Raw genomic sequence first — 25,651 nt, 5'->3', positions numbered from 1 at the left:
GGGGGGCATGCAAGAGTACGGTGATTGGGAAATCCTCTCACCAGTTAAAGGCTTGCATAGACCTGGCACATTGTCGCAGATATCACCGTGTAGAAACCTGGGACTCCGAGCATTTGACTTGCAGACGAGAAGTGCAAAAATCAAGATGGCGAACTTTGTTGGACGATGGGAAGACACTGGCGAAAGGGAGAACTTTGAAGAATTTGCCACCGCAATGAGTAAGAAAATTATGTATGTTAAATTCGTTATCTTAAGTAAAACCGTTATTTACAAATACATCATTAAAAGAAAGAAGCTATAAATTAATGCAGGGAAATCTATATCTCCTTCGCTATATTTAAAGTAACTGCTGAAAGTAACAAAATAAAACTAAATGTAAGACGCGTTTAAAAAATCTTCTTTAATTCACAATTTGGTCAAAAGATATACTTTCACGGCATAAGGGACAATTATTACATAAATGGTACATTCTTGCTTCTGCAATGAACTATAAAACCACAAAAATGATAATTCCACTTATAACTTTTGTAATGTTAATTTTCTAAACTTTGAAGTCTGCCCTAAAATCAGGTACTTTGATCCGCTCACGTATAGATTGCTACTACCTAATACTCACGTTAATTGTTTTGACATTTACCAATCCACTTACGTAGAGCTGTTACCATTCCACTCACGTAGATAACTACTACAAATATGTCCATGTAGATAGCTACTACCAATCTGCTCACGTAGATATATAGCTAATACAAATCTGCTCACGGGATAGCTAATACAAATCTGCTCACACAGATAGCTACTACCAATACACGCACGCAGATAACTACTACAAATCTGCTCACGTAGTTTGATTACCAATCCACTCACGTAAATCGCTAATATCAATCTCCTGAAGAATTGTTGGAAATGATTTACTGATGGTTTACTTTACGTACATGTGCATTTGTGATTCATGAATTTTGCAACGATATAATCTTTCATAGTAACTTTGTTCTAGTAGATCAATAAAAAAAGTCTCTCTCTCTCTCTCTCTCTCTCTCTCTCTCTCTCTCTCTCTCTCTCTCTCTCTCTCTCTCTCTCTCTCTCTGTTAATTGTTTACTAATCTCTGTGTTTGGAAGATTTGCCGGCAGACATGTTGGAGAAATACCGGGCGACCAAACAAACAATTCAGTACGGCATCAATGGCAACACATGGACTATGAATCCCTCTAGCACTCTCTTTCCTGGAAAGGAGAAAGTCTACACTTTCGAAATCGGGAAAGAAGTGAATGATACTGGTTTAGATGGCAATCCCATTAAAGTGAGTTTCTTTGATTAAGTCTGTCGCGATTTTGTTCAATGAGTCTTGCCAATCTGCAATCCAGTTGGCATAATGACGTCACCGTGACGTTGGTTATAAACATAACACCAAGATATTTTTATTCCATAGGTGTAATCGTTTGGTCGACTGGAGAACTGCAAGAGTAATCCTTATTTGCTCGCCTGCAGTATGAAGATCTCCGGTAGATCTCTAGCGTCTAATTTCTAAATAGCAAGTAGACGCTGGAGATATCCTGCAGCAGACGAATACATCCCATGGAATGAGAAAGTAGTTACGTATAAGATTTTACTATTCAATAAATAGAATAGAAGGCATCGTGTACTATTTGTCAAAGCTCGGCAACTAGCTTTTGCATAATGCATATACAATTCAGTATAAGTAAATATTTGTGAATTTTTTTTTCCATGGATACAGTTTGTGATAACGGTGGTTAATGACAACGAGATCTTTGAGGACCTGAAAGTAAAGATGGGCGACTCATGGAAGGACTATAAGGTCTCCAGGAAGGTGGACGGGGACACAATGACCACGGTATACTGTCTATCAACCGATAGATCGATCATTTAGTTGATTGATTGATTCAAGGTGAAGGGGATCAATAACAGAGTAAAAATCTAACAAAAAAACTCGATCGATCCTTGAATTGTTTTAGTTTTTGATTGACTTAATAAAACTGAAGCTTAATTACAAGTATCAATGTATTAGTCTCAGATTTTATATCGTATACTGTAAAAGCAGATAGCACTAGGGGGAAGATATTACACAAGCTACTTTTATTAAGAGTTTGATGCCTTGAAAAGTTTGTATTGCAATTTTAATTTAAAAAGTCGTTTCATGCAGCATACGTATTAATACCAGACACTAAATAAAAACTTTTCAAGAAATCTTTTTATACATTGCAGTGTTTTTTTTCCAATCTTTTATTGATTTCACTTCCAATTTTTGCAGACTTTATCAGCCTTTGGAAAAACTATGACAAGCACACAGAGAAAGTTGAAATAAATGTCGTGTAACAGTTCATCTAGATCTGCCATCGATCGAAGGAAATATTAGGGGGGGGGGTGGATGGTCGTGGCCATTTCCAAGCTATAATTACCTCCTTTACATGGACAGCTCTGCATGTATAAAGATACAGGAAAATGCTTAAAATTTAAAGCTGAAATATTGGAAAGTTGAAGACAGATGTAATGGTTAATTTGTTGATCATCCGGCCTCCATATTGGTTTTGAAGAAATAATTAATGTGATACACACCAACTCCTCCTCAGTTTTCTAAAATCCAGTGTTATATGTAATGTATAATCAATTAATTATCAATAGAAATATGCAATTTTTGTTGGTTTGTTTTTTTGTTTTCTTTGTAACAATGTGCTTAAAACCACCCTTACAATCGAGTGTAAGAAGAAATGGGTGGTTTTAATCAAACTGGGTTTGTTACAGTACTTTAGCTATAGTAAATATTTTCAGTATCGGGAAATGATCTTTCATGAACAAAATTTATATATAATCATTAATTCACAAATATTTTGATTTTCCTAATTATATTTCATTGGCATTAACTGAAATAACTGAAATAATGAGCAGTTTGTGATTGATAAGCATTCATTTATTGGTTGTAAGTTCTTAATAAAATGTTTAATGAGTCTTGACAATATATATTTATAATTGTCTAGCTCGAGGACTGTTCTGCAATTCTAGCACATGATTTTTAATTGTAAGGTAAAAATCAAAATACATCGTAATTGAAAGCAAACTCGTTTCCATTTCATTTTTCTATACACTGATCAATACGATAGAAAATAGGGAGAGGGCTAAAATAGGCTGTGCCTGCTGCCTAATCCCATTTAATATATTACACTGAATAAAATGCCGTTTAAATAAAAAAAAATACTGTAGAAAGTATCTATCGGAACTTCTCGGACCTCTCCGACAGAGCTCGGAAAAACCTCGAGAATTGTCGGGCCTTTCCGACAGAGTTCGGATAAAAGCTCGAATTGTCGGGCCTTTCCGGCAGAGCAGTGTTTACGATGCTCTGTCGGAAAGGCCCGAGAGGTTGTGATTGTATATGAAAATGTCTTTGATGGCCGAAAAAAAAAAATCAGGCAACTCTGTCCCAGCAGCCTACAGTTACATTCAGATTTGATCAATTAACAAGTTTGCTGTCGGGAGGAGGTATAGTTTATTTTTTATTATACTTGGTTCAGCTGTAAAGTAAAGATATGACAACTCGAACACAACTAATTTCTTTTGACAATGAAGGACAGCAAAAAGATAGGAGGGCATGGCCCTGTAATTGGTACGATAACCTGCAGACATCGGTACAGTCATAAGAAAAATAATTCGTCCGACAAAGCAATATGAACGAGGTGTCAGTGTGTATACATGTATTAGAATTCCATTATGTTGCTTTTATGATAATTCTACATGTAAGTTGATTAAAAATAAGATTAATATAGTTCATTTAATTTCTCTCTAAAAGAATATATATAAACCAAATTTTGCTCAGGACAACAATATTAATACTGTTATTTTGCTTCAATCAGGGACTCTAATTAGTTTTTTGTTTTTAAACCATAAAATTTTTCGTCATTTCAGTGTTAAAATAAAAACTCCTGATTTGAAAATTGCAGCTCATATTGCTTCAAGTAAAAGTTATGGCACGATTCTCTCCGTGTACACTTTTTTCATCCTCTAGATGTTTAAAAAATATTTTTTATACAATCATGTACATCTCCAGAATTGATTACGATCACTATATAAAGCTCTAGCATTTTAGAAAAAAGAAATTGGTAATTTTTCAATCAAATTTATGATTTGATATGTATCAAAATTTTTATTTAAAAAAAAAATTAAAACAATGAGGGCCGTTAGAGTAGGAGTGGGGGTTGGGAGCAGGGTGGGGGATACTAACAGTAATTGGAATACATCAGCAATCTAGTTTCTTTGGCTAACATACTTAATCCTTCCAGTTCTTGTTTGGGAAGTTTAAATGTACGTTAACATGCACTGAGACTTTGGTAAATACACACTGCCGTACAATGCAGAGTAGGGCAATATCTAGTACTGTGAACCCTCGTGTTTACACAAAATTGCTGAATAGAAAAAAAAAAAACTTTGCCTGGGTAATGCACGATAACTAGGCCAATATCTAGAACTGTGAACCTTTAAAAATATAAACGAAGGCTATAGCTAGCAGCCTGTTTTCACAATGATATGAAAATAACTACATATTCATAAGCTTGTGTAATACAGCTTAAAAATGACATGAGAAAAAAGGTCGACCAATCTGACTGATTATTTCATCATTGCTTGCTGGTGTCCCGTTCCTATCGATATACCGGTATATATATAAGCCCGTGTCGAGATTTCGCTCATTATCTGTCTGATACATATATAGCCGCGGGGTGCTGAACAGTTAGAAAAATGGACATTCTAGGCCTGGTGGAGATAAACAAATGGATTTTAACCGCCATACTTCTCTGTGTGACCGTGCTTTTGTAAGTATTTATATACTTATATGTTAATGTACATTCTATATTAAATATGGTCAAGTATTTAGTTTAAGTTCATGGACTATTTAACATAATGTTACTACGTGAATTTTATAGGGGACCATCCCGCTCCCCGACCCTTCTTGATAGTAAGATATTATGAATACGCAATTCTTTTAAACCTTGTCTAGACTACTTATATATAGGCAATCTCTGGTCCAATGATTGTTTTGTATTCGGATGTTGTACAAAAACACCTGAATTAAGCTACCAAAACAACTCGCAAATATAATTAAATCCGACCCCCCCCCCCCCCGCCCGATATTTACATAATCAGTATTTAAGGGTAAACATTTGCATGTAAGTATTTGGCACTTCATGTGGTTTTACACAATATTCTCTCATGATGATATTCATAGCGATAAATTATTGTAATGTTTTCCACCTCCTGAAAGTTAAATAATGCAACTTTCTAGTGAATTATGCCACAAGACCTTACTCATAATTTAAGGGGACGTAACTCGTATCCTATTGGAATACCCCCTCCTCCCCATTTTCGCACACATCTATAATTGCTTAATCCATATTAAACAAAATGTTTGAAAGCCTTGTGGTGAAATCTCTTTGAATTTGATTTCTTTTTTCGATGTGTGGATTGTCCATCTCGGACTAACCAATATACTTAAAACAGAATTCTTTTGTCAAATGACAAAGTTTCAAACTTCTAAATTGCAAAGTCTACATTGAAAAAGCTAAGGCTTTTCTTCAAAGACATAACTTTTGTGAAATGCAGGTTGGTCTCATATCAACTTCCTTCTACCCGAGCGATTAGAAATTTTTATGCCTTACTATTTTTAGATTATGACTGGTGTTGTGATATTTTCCTCTCTTCCCCGGTATATTAAAACATTTCACCTCCTCCTATTGCGTCACTATTTATGTAGCAAACCTTAAGGTAGCACCATTAATATGTTTATATAAGTCACTAAGGTATCCATGCAACCCCAAAATGTAAACAGATCACGCTTTAACATATACACACAGTGAATAAGATAAGACAACGCAAAAATTCTGAGCCCTTATACTGAAACCATGTTTCAAGAATATACTACTGATTTACAAGCAAAATTTGTGAAAAAGGATGAATCTCTCATCATGTCGCAAGCTTAACATACAAAGTCTCTATCTTTGTACATTGTTTTTGACACACTGAGGTTCATGACATTAATAGCTAGATAAAACTTTTTTCAATAAGGCACTTCCAAGCACTAGTAACATTTGACTGTCATTTGTGATGCATACAGAAATAAGTTCTATATAGGACCCAGGCTGAAGCTAGCAGCCACTAACAGCAGCCACTAAGCCCGTAGGAGCTAGCAGCCAGTAAGGAAAATCATCAAAGAACTGAGAGTACTTGAACAGAAAATTATATTATTCTTTATCAACGGTATATTTTAATTGATATCAAGATGATTAATGCATCAATAATTTAAACGAGCATTGACAACTTTGGAGGCGGTAAAGCTTGCGTGGATCATAGTTATAAATGCGTTTTTGTTTAATAGAAATCAAATCAGTATTGACATTTGTCTATATGGGTCATTAGTTATAAAAATAGTGTTATTTTAAGTGTAGCCTTATTACTAAAAAAAGAAAAACTAAACGCATCGTATAAAGTAATATGTATATAGGACATGATACATTAAAGTAACTTAAAAGGGCACAAAAATATCCGCTGTATCTTTGAACCAAAAACACAAATAAACTTTTTCAATTAAAAGCGAACGTTTGGAAAAAAATATAATGATAAAAATACGAAACTTGCTATACATTTAATTAGCCCCCACCCCCAACAAAACTCCAAACAAACAATCTATCAAACACGACACAAGACACATAAAAAATAGCCCCAAGCCATCCAGTGTGGCAAGCCAGGCTAGTTTGTTTACACCGAAGTTAAACTTGTGTGTGTTCAAAAAATTATCCTCGGGTCTTTTCACTTCCCCGGAAACAACATCATTTGAAAATCGAAAAGACTTCATATTAATACGAAAATAAGCCGCTCAGACATAATAACATTGTGATGTTATTCTCTTAAAATAATTAGCTCCTGTCGTAGTCAAAAACGGCAAAGTTGGATTATTTTGTCTCAGCCATGTTTTGACGGGAACCTTCGAAGGAATACAATTCCGACCCCTAAAAGGGTCCGTTAAGCTCATCCGAACTTTGTCATATTTTAGCATTTCACAATGATAGATGGGTGAAAGGTGGGCCATCATCTCTTTTATCTTTGAAGCTCTACATTTACTCTGGTATTCGTTTGAAGGACATTTGAAAATAAGGAGATAATTATTAACCTTTTACCTGTATATCATATTAAAAAGGTAAATGATGGCTAAGTTTGGGTGAACTGTATGGGCATTTTTATGGGTCTAAGATGACTTTTAATGCTTAGCATTAAATAATCAAAGGTCTTTTTTATAAAGCCCTACCATTAAAAGCTCTTGTGATAAAAAATTAAGATGGCACCAGCCTTACAAATGTGCCCGAACCCATTGGAATAATTCGATGGTACCTCTACATTCCTTATCTAAATCAAATGATAGCCCAAAAGGTCCCCTACACTGTCCTGTAATTTTTTAGAAACAATTTGAAGACAAGGGAAATTATTGCCAGCCTTTTAAACTGACCCTATGTCATTGGGTAATGGTAAAAAATTAACCCCTGGAATGAGCCCGTACCTCGTGAGCCACTTGGTGGTACCGGTACAGCCCAAATTTAAAACCCGGAAATAATAGCCCTATAGGTTTCCTACACTGCGGTTGAAAAAAAAATCACAATGTAAGGTGTCTGATCGTCCCATTTTAGTAATAATTCGAGGACGTTTTGAATTTTTGATGCATTTTTTTCCAAAAAAAAGTAAACAGACCCAGGGATCAATTTTTAAACACACTTATAGACAAATGCCAAAATTAACGCATATATAATTCTTATCCAGGCGAGCTTTACTGCCCAGAAGTTGTCAATGCTCATACAAATTATGCAGGCATACATCTTCTTGATATTAATTAAAGTATGCCGATAATAAAGTAAAATATAATTTGCTGTTCGAGAAATCTCAGTACTTTGATGATTTTCCTTTATTAGCTTCTAGCTTCAACGAGCTTTGTGGCTGCATTAAATGGCTGCAAGCTTTATCCTTCTGCTTTTGGAGAAAATGTTACGTAATATAAGAATTAACTAATCATGTACCGATAATTGTTATGATGTATAAAGCAGCATCTTATGACAAAAGAAATGAGAAAATCCTTAAATTAGGATGAAAACAGGAAACAACATATTCAAAGATGCATTGCAACTATTTTTTTTTTTTGGCAGATATTCGCGATGGAAGCACAGTGTATTCCGGAAGTATGGAATCCCCGGTCCCCCGCCCACACCGTTCTTTGGGGTCTCCCTGAGATATAATAGAGAGGTAAGAGTCAAATACGGGGTTGGGGAATTGGTGAAGTGGGGATGTAGTTTCTATTTTAATGGGCAATAAACGTTTATGCATATCTTTTACAATTTTAAGTATGACATAATATGGGATATTAATGATATGTTATGCATGAAATTTTAATGCAATACGATGAGATTTTTATGCTATGCTATAAAAAATTGATGTAAATGGCTTAATAAATTCGAATGCTACGGTATGCTATGAGATTTGAACAGATACACATCCGTACACAGAAGGGTTCTAAACATTTCGAAGTAAGATAATGACAAAAATCACATATGCAATGGAACCGTGTAAAATCCGCCTAAAGAGACAAACATTCTAGTTTTAAAACTTTTATGTCAAATTAGACGTGAAAATTATCATGCAATATTATTATAATTTCTGCAGATATATTTTATAGAACGTAAGATATGGATATATAGATGCCCCTCGCTGGCGACGTCATTTCCGGATTTTTGGCTATAGATTCAAACTTAAAAATTTAATCCTCAACAAAATATTGGCCATGATGCTCTGTTTAAGTTAATTTTTTTTTGGAATAGAAGAAACTATTACTCTTTTGTGTTTGATAGAGAAGACTATTTGATAATTTTATGTGCAATCAGACTGCTATTCAAAATGTGATAAACATAGCCTTTTTTAAATATGGCTGATGACATAAATACAGAATGACACAAAGAAAGATGGACAAACACATCATGACTTACAGAAAATTGAACATTATGACACATGCAATAGGTCAGAAAGACAGACTGACACAATTACGGACAGACAGACGGACAAAAAGGTCTGGAAATGGAGGTATTTAGTCGGTAGCAGACAACTTATATATATCAGACTGTATTTGTTATCAGAAAACCACACGTTCTGCGAACTGAATACACATTTTTGGGAGTTGATTTTTAATCAACTCTCCTATGCAGTCACTCGGACAAACCGAAAGTGAAACAGTGTTTGGACCTCAGCACAAATCATGCTCCTGACAAGACTTAGTTCTTGAAAATAATTGATGAATTCGATGTAATGTATGCTAAAGCATTGTTTTTCAGGGAAACTTATTTACAAATACCTTAAAAATAGTCCGATTTTAAATGGTACGAACAATTTCAATATTTTTTGTAGTCGTATGTATTCCTACGCCAGAGTTCAATATAGTCTCGTTCAACTCGACGCTCGGCTGTCTCCGTAAACCCTTGTCGGAGATTTACGGTGTCAGCCGAGCGTTTGCTTGAACGAGACTATAGTTCAATATTGCTTGGATCCATACAATTTTCAAGAAATATTTCTACCACTGATACATACTTTGATTGAATTAATTTTATCTTTAAATATTATTTAACATGATTCATATGGAGGTTTCTTGACATTCTAGTCGAAAAAGTTCAAAAATTCATATAATAAAAATATGCGTAATTCAAATTAGAAACTACGTATACGTGTACTTGTCATGCAAAAAAACATATCATTGATTTTCAAATAAATAAACATCGACAAAATCAACTCCCGTCAGTTCTTCAGTACTTTGATTGTTTGCTTAGCAATCTCAACGACATCCAAAATTCATATTTTGTGCTCCAGATATTTGCAATCTATATAGATTTTAGATCTTTTTTTATATTTACAAAATGTTTCATTTTATGTTCTTTAAAGGGACTGGCTCTGACAGACCAAGACCTTGCAAAGACGTATGGAGACGTGGTTGGGTAAGTAAACATAAAATTTTTAAAAATTCAGCAGACTTAAATCCAGACCAAAACAACAGATATCTTCGCTAGCCAAAGGGTTTACGATCCTCTCCTCTCCTCTACAAGAGTTGTAGAGGAGAGGAGAGGATCGTAAACCTTTGGCTAGCGAAGATGTACAACAAAGTACTCACAATAAAGGTAAATTTAGATACAACCAAGGTGAATCCAGGTTAATACGACAAAGGTAAATGCAGATTAGACAACAAAGGTAATCAAGATCAATACAATAAATGTGAATTAAGGTCAATACTACAAAAGTTAAGTCAGGTTAATAAAACAAAAGTAAAATTAGGTTTATACAACATATGTAAATCATGGAAAATGACAAAAAAGTCCAAGTAATTCAATAAGGGAAAAATCATGTCATTATAAAAAAGTTTAAGGTCAATCTGACAAAGATTAATCTATGTCAATAGGACAAAGATTAATCCAGGTCAATACGACAAAGGCTAATCCAGGTCAAGTCAACAGAGGTAAATCCTTTATCCACGTTCTTTTAATAATCACTTTATTATTCAAAATTTTAGAATTGAAGAAAATATTGTACAAGTCAACCTCAACACTGCCTGCAAATCTTGAAAAAACATATTTCAATGAAATCCTACGGAAGTGCAATGTTATAATTCTTTTTTTTCTTAAATTCCAACTTGAAAATTAGAATTTCAAAATTTAAAGTTAGATTTTTCAACTTTAATCTTGGAATTTCCAACTTTAAAGTTAGAATTTCCAACTTTAAATTTGATTTTTTCATGTTTAAAGTTAGATTCACAAATTTAAATTTGGAATTTTAAAGTTCAATTTACCAATTATAAAGTTGGATTTACCAACTTTACTTTAAAGTTTATTTTTACAACTTTAAAGTTAAATTTTCTTGAACTTGAAAGTTAGAAACCTATGGTATTTCATTATCTTGGAATTTCCAACCTTTATCTTTTTATGATACATATATTACAATAAGTTTCTCAATTTCAGAATAATGTTTTTACAGAAGTCATCTTTAGCAACGACATATAGTAAATACACAAATCAAACGGCTTTGTTATGATTTTAATTGTCCTTTTGCATGTTTCTTCTAATATTACAGTTGATCAACGACACTTTTAAAAAAAAAAAACTTATTAAGATAATGCTAAATTTTCAATATTATTTTGATATTTGATACCTGAAATTGTATACATGTGTACGGTTTAATATTTTTTTTTACAAGGAACCTTCATTTTATTTTTAGTTCAAACAGACATGATTATAAGTTTATGCCCAGTTTGCCTGTGATATAATGTATAATGACATATTTACAAGAAATCAATAAAAACTTAAATGATGGAAATTTTAAAATCAAAGTTGGAATTTTAAAGAAAAAAGTAGTTAATTCCAAGGTTAACATTGGAAAATCCGACTTAAGAGTTAAAAATTTCAACTTTAAAGAAAAAATCACAACGTGGCACTAATACGCTTCCGTATTTTTATTGGTTGCAATATAATACTATTTCTTAATGCCCATCAACACTTAAGTCTGTACTCTACTCTGTCTTATCTAAAGTTTGCAATTAGCACTAATAAAATTGAGGTTTTTAAATTAAACATTCTAATTAAATGTATAAAGTATGGATTATAAAAATAATATCGTATATTGACTATACCTTTTGAATACAATGATTTTTTAAAATCAAATCTGAAGTCATAGTTAACTTGGAAGGACAAAAAATACTTTCTTATAATTTTGGTTTTTTGAAATATTAATTCGTATTTTATTAAGGATGCCGGATGGTCAATAGGTTAACTATCAGATCTAGCTGAAATTTTTAGTAATGATTTGTAAAGTTATAAACTATTATTTAGCAAAGGAAATTTCCATAAATTTTATCGTTTGAGTAATTTCCCTATATCTTTATTCAAAGCTCTTCTTATATAGGAGATTATTACAGTCTAAAATTGGCCTACCATATGCATCCAGCCAACTTTAATGTATATTGTAAAGAAAATACGATTGTTATTTATAAAACAAATTTTTTTTTGGATTTCAAGTTTGTTACGTTAATTTGTTACAAAATTAAATTGACAGTGTTTACATGGGACACTCACCGTTGCTGTTGGTTTCGAACCCTGAAACCATCAAGGAAATCATGGTCAAAGATTTCTCTAGGACCCCAAATCGACCCGTAAGTCTATCTTAAACATTGAGCAACATTTAGCAGTGACGCTAAAAGGTTACACACCGGTAATTGTTCTCATTATAAAGGACTAATTGAGATTAATAAATCTATAAAATAAGTAGGTTTGTTCGACAATTTTTACATTAGATCTGTTCCAGCTTTTACAAAAAGGGCAATAGATAGACAGTTTACTAAAAGAATGTAGCTTTAAACAGGTCCACCAACTAAACCACGCATTTCCGTTTGTATAAATGCAGCTTGCACTTTCTGAAGGAACTTGTGTCTAATCAATTTGATTTAATCAATAAAATATGTTTAATTCAGGGAAGCTGGTGCATATAACTGAGAATTTTTTGATCAGGAAGTAGTCTTTATTAAAAAAAAGCCGTAATCTAACGAGATACATAAAAATGCAATTTTTTGTAACAAAAAGAGTAAAATTTTAGTTAAAAAACAACTTTTGAATAATATAACTAAAACTATTTATGTTTGGTCATTTACCGGTGTGAAACCTCAACATTGAGATTTACATGATGCGCATTAGCATGTAAAATGATCAAGCAGATCAAGTGCAATGCACAATCAATAAAACAAACTGCTTATTACATGTGTTTCTACGTTGATTATTTTTTTTTTACTAAAAAACATTTCATTGGAAACGCTTGCGTTTATGAAGGTATGAACGCAATTTGTTGGTAAGGAATTAACAGCAAGTGTATAATATGATTATGCAGACATAATTGACAACTCTAGTATTAAGACAACTGTTATCATAATATATACATGAATATTGTTTGATTTGCTATCGTGAGGTGAAAAGTGCTGCCATTGAATACCTATATATGTGTATAATGTTAAAGTGTTTTATTATTACAGAAAACATTTGTTCCCAGGAATGAAATGGCGCACACTCTTATAAATACAGACGGAGATCATTGGCGTTTCCTTAGAAACACGCTGCTACCAACATTTTCTTCCGGCAAGATGAGGATGGTGAGTGTCACGTGTCACAAAACACTTCCGGTGGTTCAACTTCAAACTAGAAACGTTGTCAACCCTTTAGCTCTGGAATATGGTGGCATATCTCTGCCCCTTGTGTGCAAGTTATTTATCTACTAATTATGTCGACATGCAAGATAAATATGTTGACATGCAAGATAGTTATGTCAACATGCAACATAACTATGTTGACATGCAAGAAAACTGCAATCAAATTAGAGTTATAAAAAACTCAAATATCGCCAACATGTGACATCCAAAATGCTAGATACGCTACCTATTGATGTCAACATGCAACTTATTTATGTTAACAAGCAAATTCTTTATGTTAACATGCAACTTCTTTATGTCGACATGCAACTTATTTATGTCAACATGCAACTTAGTTATGTTAACATGCAAGATAAATATGTTGACATGCAACATATTATGTCAACATGCAACTAAGTTATGTTGACATACAACTTATAAGTTATTTATCTTGCATGTAAACATAACTAAGTTGCATGTCAACATATTTATCTCGCATGTCAACATAAGTAAGTTGCATGTTAACATAACTAAGTTGCATGTCGACATAAATAAGTTGCATGTCGACATAAATAAGTTGCATGTTGACATAAAAAGGTGGCATCTAGCATCTTGGATGTCACAGGTGGGCGATATTTGAGATTTTTTGAGATTTTGTATAATTCTCATCTAATTGCAATTTTCTTGCATGTCAACATAGTTATGTTGCATGTCGACATAATTATCTTGCATGTCAACATATTTATCTTGCATGTCGACATATTTGATAGAAAAATAACTTGCACACAAGGGGCAGAGATATGCCACCATACTGGAAAATCTCAGAAAAAAATATTTCAATTCATAGCAAAAGTGACGTTACCAAAAATAGCAACAATCGACTTTTACCGATGATTAGAATCAAAGATGTCATCAATTGTTTTATGAAAATGCATTTATAAGTAATGTTACATTACAGATGGAACCCTTGTTTAAAGCAAAATATGAACAACTTTTGGCCAATCTGAAAGAAAGATCCAAGACTGGGGAGCCAGTAGAATTCAAAGAGTGAGATTTATATCGTCAACCCTTGATAGTGTCTTATCTGTTAACATGTTTTACATTGTTGACTTTTAAATCAATGATTTAAAAATTTTCTCTGATTTGATTGACCACTTTTGATAACACAATGAAACTGCGTTACTTACGTTATCTTGAATCTTTATCTAACTTGTTATATCTTTTTACTGCCATGAATAATATTTACAAGCAAAATTCCTTTCTTTTTACGCAAGATAGTTATACTTCCAAAATATATTTATCCTCCGCTTATAATTATAAGGATAATGTATTTCGTTTTTTCGTAACTCCTTTAGGGTTTTCGGTGCCTACACCTTGGACGTCATTGCCTCCACTGGCTTTGGTGTGGACATCGACTCCCAGAAAAATCCGGACAGCGAGTTCGTGAAAAATGCCCAGAAATTCTTCAACATTACCTTCAACCCACTTTTATTATTGATATGTAAGTTTCTTAATGAGTATGCATGTATATATGTTTTTATTGGAGGTTGGGTTGGGTGCGGATGAATGTGTGAGAATATGAAAGCAAAGATAGTGTTTTATTCACTACCTATTATTGGAAATCCAATTTCTTTACATATATTTTTTTAATTGAGACGAACAAAAAGTGACAAATTTTTATGTATTATGCATTATTAATAAAAATTAATGGCACTTTACAGAAAAAAAAGTTAACACGATTAATTTTTGTCTATTATGATACTGGCTAGGAGTGCATGTTGAGGTTTTGGTGAAAGGCTTTCTCGTGAAAAGTGTTTCATATAAATGTAGAATCTTTTTTTCCCTAACAGTGATGTTTCCCAAAATAGACGGACTATTAAACTTTCTGGACATCTCTCCTTTGAATCGCAGGAGCATAATGGCATTCTTCCGAAGCGTGGCCAGTCAGGCGGTCACTATCCGAAAAGAGGATAGTTCGGTACGTGATTTATGTGAAATATTAGGAACAAGGATATTTGTATACGTGATCTTGTGAATTATCAGGAAGGGAAATAGTTCTGTTTGTAATTAATGTGAGATAATATATAAATCGATGCGTATTTTATGTTAAAATTCAGGTAAAAACAAAGTTAATTACGTATAGTATGTGAATTTCAGCGACGACATTGGGGTTATGAACTTGTTTTAGGTAAGAATTAAGGATTACGTTTACTCAGGGGCGAAAAAAAAATCACTAATGGGAACGAAAAACTAGTTATTGTTCAATGTAGCCCCACTATTGTGGTGCTATTTTTCACTTTCAAATAACTAGGTCAATGACCTACTTTTTCTGCTAGTGACCTTTGAATGTTTTTTGAAAAAATTGTCAAAATTTGTCAAAATTATCCACCATTTTCAAGGTTTTCTTTATTTTGTAATTATTAGAAATAATAAAACAATTTGTAGGTTGGGAAATGATAAAATACGAATAGCTTTACTAATTTTATATTTGACTGAATCGTTTTAAGAACATATTTTAAGTTTAATTTAGTCGGAATTTCCTCTATCAATTTCCAAAAATTTTACCCATTTTTGATCGAGTTTTACAAAAAAACTGACTAATAGGAGCTCCAAACCATTGACTGCCTAATTCTGTTTTTGTTGTCTGTATTATGTTGACATTAACATTATATAAGGTCAATGATCAAAATTTCGAGATATTTTATCTTGAATCGATTTTATGTATTTTAAAGATTTTTCCAATCGCGTGTCAGTCAGTGTTATGAATTTATAGACAAGTAATTACAACCATAAGATATGTAAAATGATATGAAAAAACATATAAAAACTTAACTTTTGCAATTACATTGGAACAGAAAGTTTTTAAGAGAAAAAAAGAAAATGAGAAAAATTTAGTCCGAATTTCCTCTGTTTTAATATCAATCTACCTTTGTCGGAGCATATCTTCCTCAGATAAACAAATCTTGGATATCAATATCGATATTTGTTAATAACGTTGTTATTATGTGTTTTTAAAACAGCTTTGGACTTCAGATATTGAACTTTGTAAAAATATTTTTTGAAATTTCAAACCCTGAGTAAACGTAATCCTTAAGGAAGGGGAATAGTTCAGTACGTAAATTAAGTGAAATAAGTGAAACGGTTTTGTACGTGATATTCATGCGATATCAGGAAGGAGTAGTTCATAATAAGAACTTCTTATGTGTAAGAAATAAGGAAAGCGGTAGCTCAGTACAAGCAGAAAATAGTACAACATATTTTATAAGATATCAGAAAAGGGGTAGATCAGAATGTGGTTAATGTATAATTTAAGAAGAGAGGCATGTCAGTTGATGATATTGTGAGATATGAGGAAGGGTGTAGATCAGTACGTAATTTTAGTCAAATATCAGAAAAGAGGCATATCAGTACTTGAGATTGTGAGATATGAGGAAGGGTGAAGATCAGTACCTGATTTTTTGTCAGGTATCATAAAAGAGGTAAGTCAGTGAGTGATATTGTGAGATATGAGGAAGGGTGTAGATCAGTACGTGAATTTTGTCAAATATCAGAAAAGAGGTATGTTAGTGCGTGCGTGATATTGTGAGATATCAGGGAGATGGTAATTCAGAACGAGATTTTTGTCAGATATCAGAAAGGGGAATATATAGTTAGGCACGTGTTTAAAGTAAGATATCATGAGAGGGATATTTTGAAACGTAATTTATGTGCAGGAGGTAGCCCGGTACATGTTTATCTGGGTTGTCAGGAAGAATTTTTTGGCAGTATTATCTTTTTATTGTTCATAAAGTGTCATTTTTTAAATGTAATAGTTTGTTTTAGTTCGCTTTGTTTTGATAAAGGAAGTAATTGTTTTTCAATATCTATACTTTGTGTTTGATTCATATCATGCTTACCAAATTGTATGGTAAATAATTTACTTACTTATTACTTCAAATTGTTAACAGTCAAGAAAAGACCTGCTGCAATTAATGTTGAATGCTCACCATGATACTGACCTTAATGAAGACCAGAAAGCTCAGAAATACGAGGAAGGCACCGACAAGTGGAAACAGAGGGGTACGGTATATTGCCATTTCACCGTGTTAGACACACAGAGGGGTACGGTTTATTGCTATTTCACCGTGTTAGACACACAGAGGGGTAAGGTTTATTGCTATTTCACCGTGTTAGACACACAGAGGGGTAAGGTTTATTGCTATTTCATCGTGTTAGACATACAGAGGCCAGGGTACGGTATATTGCTATATCATTGTATTAGACATACAGAGGGGTACGGTATATTGCTATATCATTGTATTAGACATACAGAGGGGTACGGTATATTGCTATTTCATCGTGTTAGACATACAGAGGGGTACGGTATATTGCTATTTCATAATACAAGTCATACAGAGGGGTACGGTATATTGCTATTTCATCGTGTTAGACATACAGAGGCCAGGGTACGGTATATTGCTATATCATTGTATTAGACATACAGAGGGGTACGGTATATTGCTATTTCAAAATACAAGACATACAGAGGGGTACGGTATATTGCTATTTCATCGTGTTAGACATACAGAGGGATACGGTATATTGCTATTTCATAAAAAAAGACATACCGAGGGGTACGGTGCATTGCTATTTCATCGTGTTAGACATACAGAGGGCGGTGTATTGCTATTTCATCGTATTAGATATACAGGGGGTACCATAAATTGCTATTACATTGTAATATACATGAGAATAATTGCTATCTCACCGATTAAACATACAGAGGGGTACGGTGCATTTCCTATTTCATCGTAATAGACATACATGTACAGAGGGGTATGGTACAATGCCAATTCATCATATTAGACATACCGGGGGGTACGGTATAATGCTATCTATAGTGTAAGACATACGGAGGGGTATGGTACATTGCTATTTCATAATACAAGACATGCAGACATTGCTATTTTATCGTGAATCTCTATTTTATTGTGTTGAACATACAGAGGGGTACCGTAAATTGCTATTTCATCGATTAGAAATACTTAAGGGTACAGTACATTGCTATTTCATCGAATAAGTCTATTTCATCGTGTTTGATATACAGAGGGGTACGGTGATTTATTATATAATTTGAAGTGATAAAAAATTTAACTTTTTAAACTTAAATATGTTTTATTTGAATTTTTTTTTTGGAATTACGTTCTTTTATGTTTTTCAAGTTTAATTGTGAATTGTTATACGGCTTGACGAGGGTGCACTTTGCACGTCCAAGACAACCTTGTAACAACCATATTGTCGCATGGTCTTTGTTTCTTGATTGGATGATAAAACTTATCCGATTTTGATTGGTAAGGCCCAATTAGGCAAACAGTCAAAGCAGTAGACAAAATAGCACAGGAAACTGCTTGCTTTATAGACATACAAGAAATAGAAGCGCGATAAATAACACAACTTTTAAAAAATGCATCTTTTTAAAAGATTGTCGTATGACTGACCCGAGTGATTTGTCAAATGATTAATCAATTAACACTCTCCATTCAAAAAGACCCGTTCAGGCATCAGTGATACATATATACCATGAGCGATTAAATGAAAATTTGCGGCCATTAGAGTGGAACCATGAGACAAAAATAGTTAAATACATGACTTAAAAATACATTTTGACCAAAAAATGTGTATATAAATTTTGAAAATCTGAGAGAACTTAAAATTACGTTTTTCAAATATTAAGATTAAAATTCTAAAGCATCTTGACGATTAGTGTTCAATAACGCTGTAAATAAAGCCCACCCTATTTTGCAGGTTTAACAATGGACGAGGTCCTTGGTCACGCCATTCTGTTTATGTTGGTTGGATACGATACAACGTCAAATGCTTTGACGTTCACAGCGTATAACCTGGCTACAAATCCTGAATGTCAGGAGAAACTGATCGACGAAATTGACACTGTTCTTGGCAAGGTCAGAGCTGAATTAATGATACTGTTTACAGGGAAATATAAGCCCCAGTTTTATTTTCGCCCCTTCCGCCTTCGTTGTCAGCGGGCTAATTTAATCTATTGTCTCTTAATATCTCCCTTTAAATACAACTATGTCTTGGCGAGTTGAAGACGGAGCGAAACTGTTTGCAAGTGTAGAAGGGCGAATATTACACGTTGAGGCAAAAATAACCCTGTATACAGTATATCTTTTACATAACACTTGAACTATTTTTGCATATACTTTTATACTTTTTTACACTATATGAACGACACTATATGTCGTTGGTGCTGTCTAGCAAAAAGGGTGAATTACATTTAAGTTTTTAGATTTACATAAATATTTGAACTAAATGCAAGATTTTAACTGGAAGCTATGTACTTAATGCAATCTAACGTTGGAAAGCTGACTTGCCTCTCTAGCTTAAATTTACAGTTTTTTTGTAGAAGTAGGAAATGAGATTCGGCGACAAGAAAATGTTTTTGATGATCATGCTACGTTTCCTTTAAATTGTTAAATGATCAAAGCTTCTTTTACACTGATAGGAATGCCCCAATTATGACAACGTCCAGAAACTGGATTACCTGGAGAGAGTGTTCTGTGAATCTCTGAGGCTCTATCCATCGGCCGCCAGGTATACCATGTGTACTTACCTCTAATAGTGATCCATTCATAATACAGAGAACCGAAGAAAAATTGAAATTCTTTTTGGTGTAATTTATTATTTGGATTTTGAGAGACTCTTCCTTACTCACAAATTCAAATTATTAACCATTAATATAAAACACAGTAGTCATCCATTCATTTAGCTAGTAAACACACAACAGTAATTTCACAACATGTAAAAAAGAATTTCATTAACAGTAAGCAAAAATCACAACAATAAATCCACAGCAAGTAAATTAACAACAAGTAAATCAACCACAAGTTAACCAACAACAATATAATCCGCAACAAGTTACGTATGATTCACAACAAGTTAATCCACAGCAACTAAATCTACTGCGGCCAATGAATTCACAAAAAGTCACAGTGGATTTACTTGTTGTAGACTAAATTGCAAATTTACTTGTTAATCCAAAACAAGTAAATAAACAACAATAAATACTCAAAAGATATATCACAAACAAGTTATTTCACGAAAAGAATTAAGCATCCTGAAAAAAAAATTAGTCATCCCATCAAAATAGGCACCTATGAAAATTAACGATTCTACAGTAATTATTATTGTTACAAGAAGTATTTTTACGTCAATATTGAGTAAATGTTGTATGCATTTTTAAACCAATGTTACTGTTGGATTTTTCATTTTCAAAAATATTTATTTTTAAAAGAACCAACCGCCTTGCAGAGAACGATATTGTTATCGAAGGATACACTATTCCAAAAGGGACAGACATTTCTTTCCCAATCTACAGTATCCACAGGGATCCACGCTTCTGGGAAAATCCGACCAAGTTTGACCCTGAGAGGTATATATAAACAGTGACTTTATAAATTTATATTATATGTATTTATTATTCAAGTACTAAATTCTATGCCTTAAAGAATAAATACAGCATATGATTGAAATTATTCAAAATTTTGTTCTATGGAAAATAGGTTCACACCAGAAAACAAGGCCAAACGACACCCGTACGCATTTTTGCCCTTCGGACACGGTCCCCGCAATTGTATAGGCATGCGCCTGGCTCAAGTTGAGATGAAGTTCGCCATGGTTTACATCCTTCAACATTTTCGATTTAAGACTTGCTCAGAAACAGAGGTGAGATGAAACAATTAATGAAATATTCTCCAGCAATAACATTGAATACACCAATAATTATCAAAAAAATCCTTATCACTGCAAAAAGATCAAATCATCTATAAATATATCTTCATCAAAATGCATGAAAGGAGAATACATGTATTAGTTTATTTTTACTTATTGATTAATCAACCCACAGAAATCAAGCAAACAATACACCTCAACAGAGTAATTATCATATTGAAAAAACAATATTACGAATACCAGTCTGTTTTTTGTGATGATGCATGTATTAATTACTAGTAAAGATCTTGTAGAATTTAGAGAACAGATAAAAGTAAATATTTTTTTTTAAAATACTTGTTGTTTACATTGTGTAAAATCATGTTGTTTTACTCTCTTTACCATGTAAATAATTTATTTTTTTTGTAGTGAAAAAAATGTTGATCATAATGATTTTGTTTGAGTTTTTTAATTAAGGTGGTATGAGACACGTGTCGATATTAATGTCGATAAAAGAGCACAAAATCAAAATACTTTTGCTATTTTAAATTTTTCAGATTTTACAATATTTTGACCAAAAAAATAAGTTTAAATTTTTTTTGAAAGTTTAGATAATAAAAGCCCAAGTGGGCTTCGAACTCTTGGCTTACAGATTTGCAGTTATCGCTCTAACCAGTTAAGCTAAATATTAGGTAACAATTTTGAGAAAGAAAAAAAATCATAAAATTATACTTTATTTTATTGTTTATTTCGATTGAATTTACATGTACGTCACAATATGGAGATGTCCCATACATGATATCATCTCTCTGATAATTCATAAACCATTTTGTGTATTCTTTTTCAGATTCCACTGAAAATATCTAAAGCCGGGCTGTTGAAGCCAGAGAATGGAGTTAAGCTGCTGTTAGAACCACGCACCTGAAAGGCGAATTAAGACTTCGTCTAAAAGCAGAAAAACGCAAGAGTCGTGTTGTTTATGAATACTTTAGCAAATGCGAAGCATTAAGAAACACTATAAAAAGACCAATTAGAATAGACATTTATATATTGGCACGGCAATATTCGTAGCTAACATAGTACAGATACCTCTATATTTTGTACGATTAGCAGGTAGCATGTAATATTGACAGTTATTTTTATACATTTATTAACAATAGAAATAAATATGACATTTCCATCTATTTTTAAAACTTTTAGTTGTGTCTGACAGTGTGTAATATTTGCTACCAATCGGAATAAAAAAGACATTTTTATTAAAACAGGGCATATTAGTTTCTTTTTAAATGAAATATAACGGAATTCAAAAAATATTTAGGTTGGGGCAAACCAACAATACAATTTCGGAAAGTCTTACAAATGCTGATGTATTTTTCTTAAGTACTCTATTTAAAAATTAATATAAAAGCTCTTTGGAACAAGAAAATTGTAATGAACATAAATTTTGTTGTCGAAAGGTTGGTGAAATTAGATATTTCTTCCAAGTGGTCGAATTCTTTACAACACATTGTTAAAATCTTAAATGTTTTCAACTTTTTTAACGCCCAAATTATGGCTATTATGTTCTATTGTAAATCGGGAATCGGTGAGTTTTTTTAAAGCCGTGACCGGATATAGGATTATGTTAGTGTTGATAGTAGTCATTTCGTTATAGCCAGAATTTCGTTCCCTCGCATTGTCACATACCTGAGCCTTCACTTCGTTACAATTTCAATTCAGATTTGAGGATTGTTGCTTCCAGACAATTTCATCGATGTTTTAGTGGTAGATTTACAGCTTATGGAGATGATTTTCGTATTACAGATCAAATATTCATATCTAAATTGGATAATTGGGGGAGGGGGGATGGTTTTTTTTAATGTGAGAAACTAACCAACCCTTTTCTACCGGATGATGTTAGGATATTTGTCATACAAATCTAATTTATACAAATGAAAATTTATCAAAGAAAGAACAAACAAACAATATACAAAACAATAAAATTTAAAACAAATAAATTAATGAAATAAATACAGAGTATAGCAATTTGTGTATTTTCTTCTATTACACCTGTAAATGCTAAAATTACACTTTCTCAAAGAAAATGTTTTGTTTTATGTGACTATGGCTTTTAGGGAAAAAGGTGAAGTCTTCCGAAATAAAATAATACCTTGCTTTAAACCTGTTTTAACTTAAATAACTCCTGAATAAAATGTGTAAATTTTTCGCACAACGCACAACTGATCGAACAACATATGGGTAAACACATGTTGTACATGTAGTAATATATTTTGTCGAATTTAAAAATCTAATAATTGATAGTCATCAGGATGTACTGGTAGCAAACGAAATACAGACTTAACATCCATTTTCGCCGACTGACATTTTTTACCTATAGAACAAATCATTGACAATACATCATCAAATGATGCATATTGATAAGTAACAGAACAGAAATCTAGGTTAATAAAATCCTTGATGCTAAGATTTGCTAGATAAGCCAGATAATGAAATAAGAGCCAACCACCATCTCTTTTGGTACGATACCAATAGGTGATAATCTTAGATTTTGTGAAGGAATAGAATCGAAGGAAGTTGCAAGTCTGTAGCCCCTGGTCTGAAAAAATTTAGATGGACGACCTGGGAGCCCCCCATTGTAAAATTCTGCAATTGACGGCGCACAAAGAATTGCTCTGGCTTAAGGAATGATTGACCTGATTTTCACACAAATTCTGTAAAATAATTCGTCAGCCAATTTACTAACGATATCGTCATTAACTTGTCAAAGACTTTTTCTGAAACACGCAATTGTTAAATTCACGATGATAACAAACGGTCGCTATTTTTACATGTAAACGAACTGGACCTCTTCTTTTTACTGGGCTGGTGATGGTGTTTAAAAGAATATCAGAGGCAAGAAAAGTGATGATATTTTGAGTAAAATGTCTAAGGAAATATTTGGCATCGAAAATTGGTAGAGAATGAGTGCAAAAATAAGATTAATCAGTCGAAAACTAGTGCATTTTTGTGCACCATAAATTGCAGATTTTTACAATCATGAGAAAACGTACCCAAGAGAAAACGACCCAGGAGAAAACGTACCCTATAAAAATAATACCAAATTAGATTGGGGCGTCTATACCACAATGTCTTTACCATGTATACTCATCACCTTTTGCTTATTCATTTTATACATAATTTTGACTACAATTGGCCAAGGAGTTTTTAAGATATGGTCTTTATTTCAAAAGGTTTAAGCACACCACAGAAATGGCCACAGTATTAGCTATAACATAGAGTTTAATAGTTTTAATAACTAATTTACTGCATAAATATAGAGGAATTTATGATTTGATAGATATCTAAATTAAATAATAATAATTCTTACATATGTATCGGTTGAATATTTAAAGGATTTGGACATGTCAATAAGTTTTAATTACTACTTTACTGCATATTTTAATGAATAAATATAGATGAATATACAAATTTTATAAAAAATATTTTTAAAATAACAAAGATCCCGTAAGGGGTTTCTATAATTATCGAATAAATATCTTAAGGACTTAAAATCTTTCAACTTTATTTCATAAATAATCTTTTAATAGTTGATAAATTTACCATGTTTGTTATAAGCATTTAAATATTAGTTTCAATGTAATTAGACCTTTAAGACTTTCAAAGTTGTTTTGATTCAAGGGACATTTTAACAATGAAAAAAAAAAACCCAAAACAAACAACTATTCATATGGATGACGTATGGGTATAGTCCACTACCAGGCTGAAGCTAGAAGCCATTAACAGCAGCCACTAAGCCCGTAGAAGCTAGCAGCCAATAAGGAAATTCTTCAGAGTACCGAGAGTACTCAAACAGAAAATTATATTTTACTTAATTATCGACATATTTTAATTAATATCAAAATGATTAATGCCCAATAATTTGTACGAGCATTGACAACTAAAGCTCGCCTGGATAAGAATTATAAATGCGTCTTTGTTGGATAGAAATGAAATACGTATTTACGGGTCATAAGTTATGAAAATAATGTTATCCTAAGTGTAGTCTTATTGATACAAATAAAAAAACTATATGCATCTCATAAAGTGATATGCAAACTTATATAAGGAATAGGGAATCATTCATTGAGTATCATGAGGTGATAATTTCGTTCGGGGTGTGATCAAATCCAATAAAGCCCGAAGGGCTTTATGATAGATTTGATCACACCCCGACCGAAATTTTCATCTCATTATATTCAAAGAATGATTCCTTATTACTTATATTTATATAATTTTAAGCCATCGTACGATTATATATTTAAATATTAATAAGCAAACCCCGCTGGTGCGTCATTTGTATTATGGGTTATATAGTACAAAATCGATATGTAGTGTTATCACAGGCAAAGACACTGGAAAAGTAAATATTATGATATAAAAGACATGATAAATTAAAGTAAATTAAAAGGCATAAAACGATACAAATACAATAAAAACCCCAAGCCAATCCAGTGTGGAAAGATAATTTGTTTACATCGAGATTGAACATGTGCGTGTTAAAAAATTTATCCTCGGGCCTCAAATCAAAAATTTAAAAAGACATCGTATTATTAGGAATATGAGACAATAGGACATTTAGTATTGTAATTATATTCTCATTAAAATATCATATATCGCAGTCAAAAAACAGCGAAAATCATCAGGTGAAATTGGAATTATTT

General features: G+C 32.6%; 2 protein-coding genes across 2 annotated transcripts; both read left to right on the top strand.

The window, feature by feature from the left end:
- Positions 1-2,653, top strand: LOC128163034 (fatty acid-binding protein homolog 5-like). Its single transcript, XM_052826493.1, has 4 exons — positions 1-218; positions 1,117-1,298; positions 1,734-1,850; positions 2,268-2,653. The coding sequence occupies exons 1-4, from the start codon at positions 8-10 to the stop codon at positions 2,319-2,321; spliced, it is 564 nt and encodes a 187-aa protein (XP_052682453.1). The 5' UTR covers positions 1-7; the 3' UTR covers positions 2,322-2,653.
- A 710-nt stretch (positions 2,654-3,363) lies between these two features.
- On the top strand, positions 3,364-22,135 carry LOC128163032 (cytochrome P450 3A11-like). Its single transcript, XM_052826492.1, has 15 exons — positions 3,364-3,490; positions 4,716-4,815; positions 8,188-8,284; positions 9,965-10,017; positions 12,122-12,218; positions 13,089-13,205; positions 14,200-14,288; positions 14,597-14,742; positions 15,092-15,219; positions 17,189-17,300; positions 19,026-19,183; positions 19,747-19,835; positions 20,536-20,673; positions 20,804-20,966; positions 21,799-22,135. The coding sequence occupies exons 2-15, from the start codon at positions 4,742-4,744 to the stop codon at positions 21,874-21,876; spliced, it is 1,539 nt and encodes a 512-aa protein (XP_052682452.1). The 5' UTR covers positions 3,364-3,490; positions 4,716-4,741; the 3' UTR covers positions 21,877-22,135.
- Positions 22,136-25,651: the final 3,516 nt, after the last annotated feature.

This window comes from Crassostrea angulata, chromosome 9 (genome assembly GCF_025612915.1).
Source record: "Crassostrea angulata isolate pt1a10 chromosome 9, ASM2561291v2, whole genome shotgun sequence".
NCBI lineage: Eukaryota > Metazoa > Mollusca > Bivalvia > Ostreida > Ostreidae > Magallana > Magallana angulata.
Note: the sequence above shows the minus strand (reverse complement) of the source record. Positions and strands in the feature narration are given on the sequence as shown.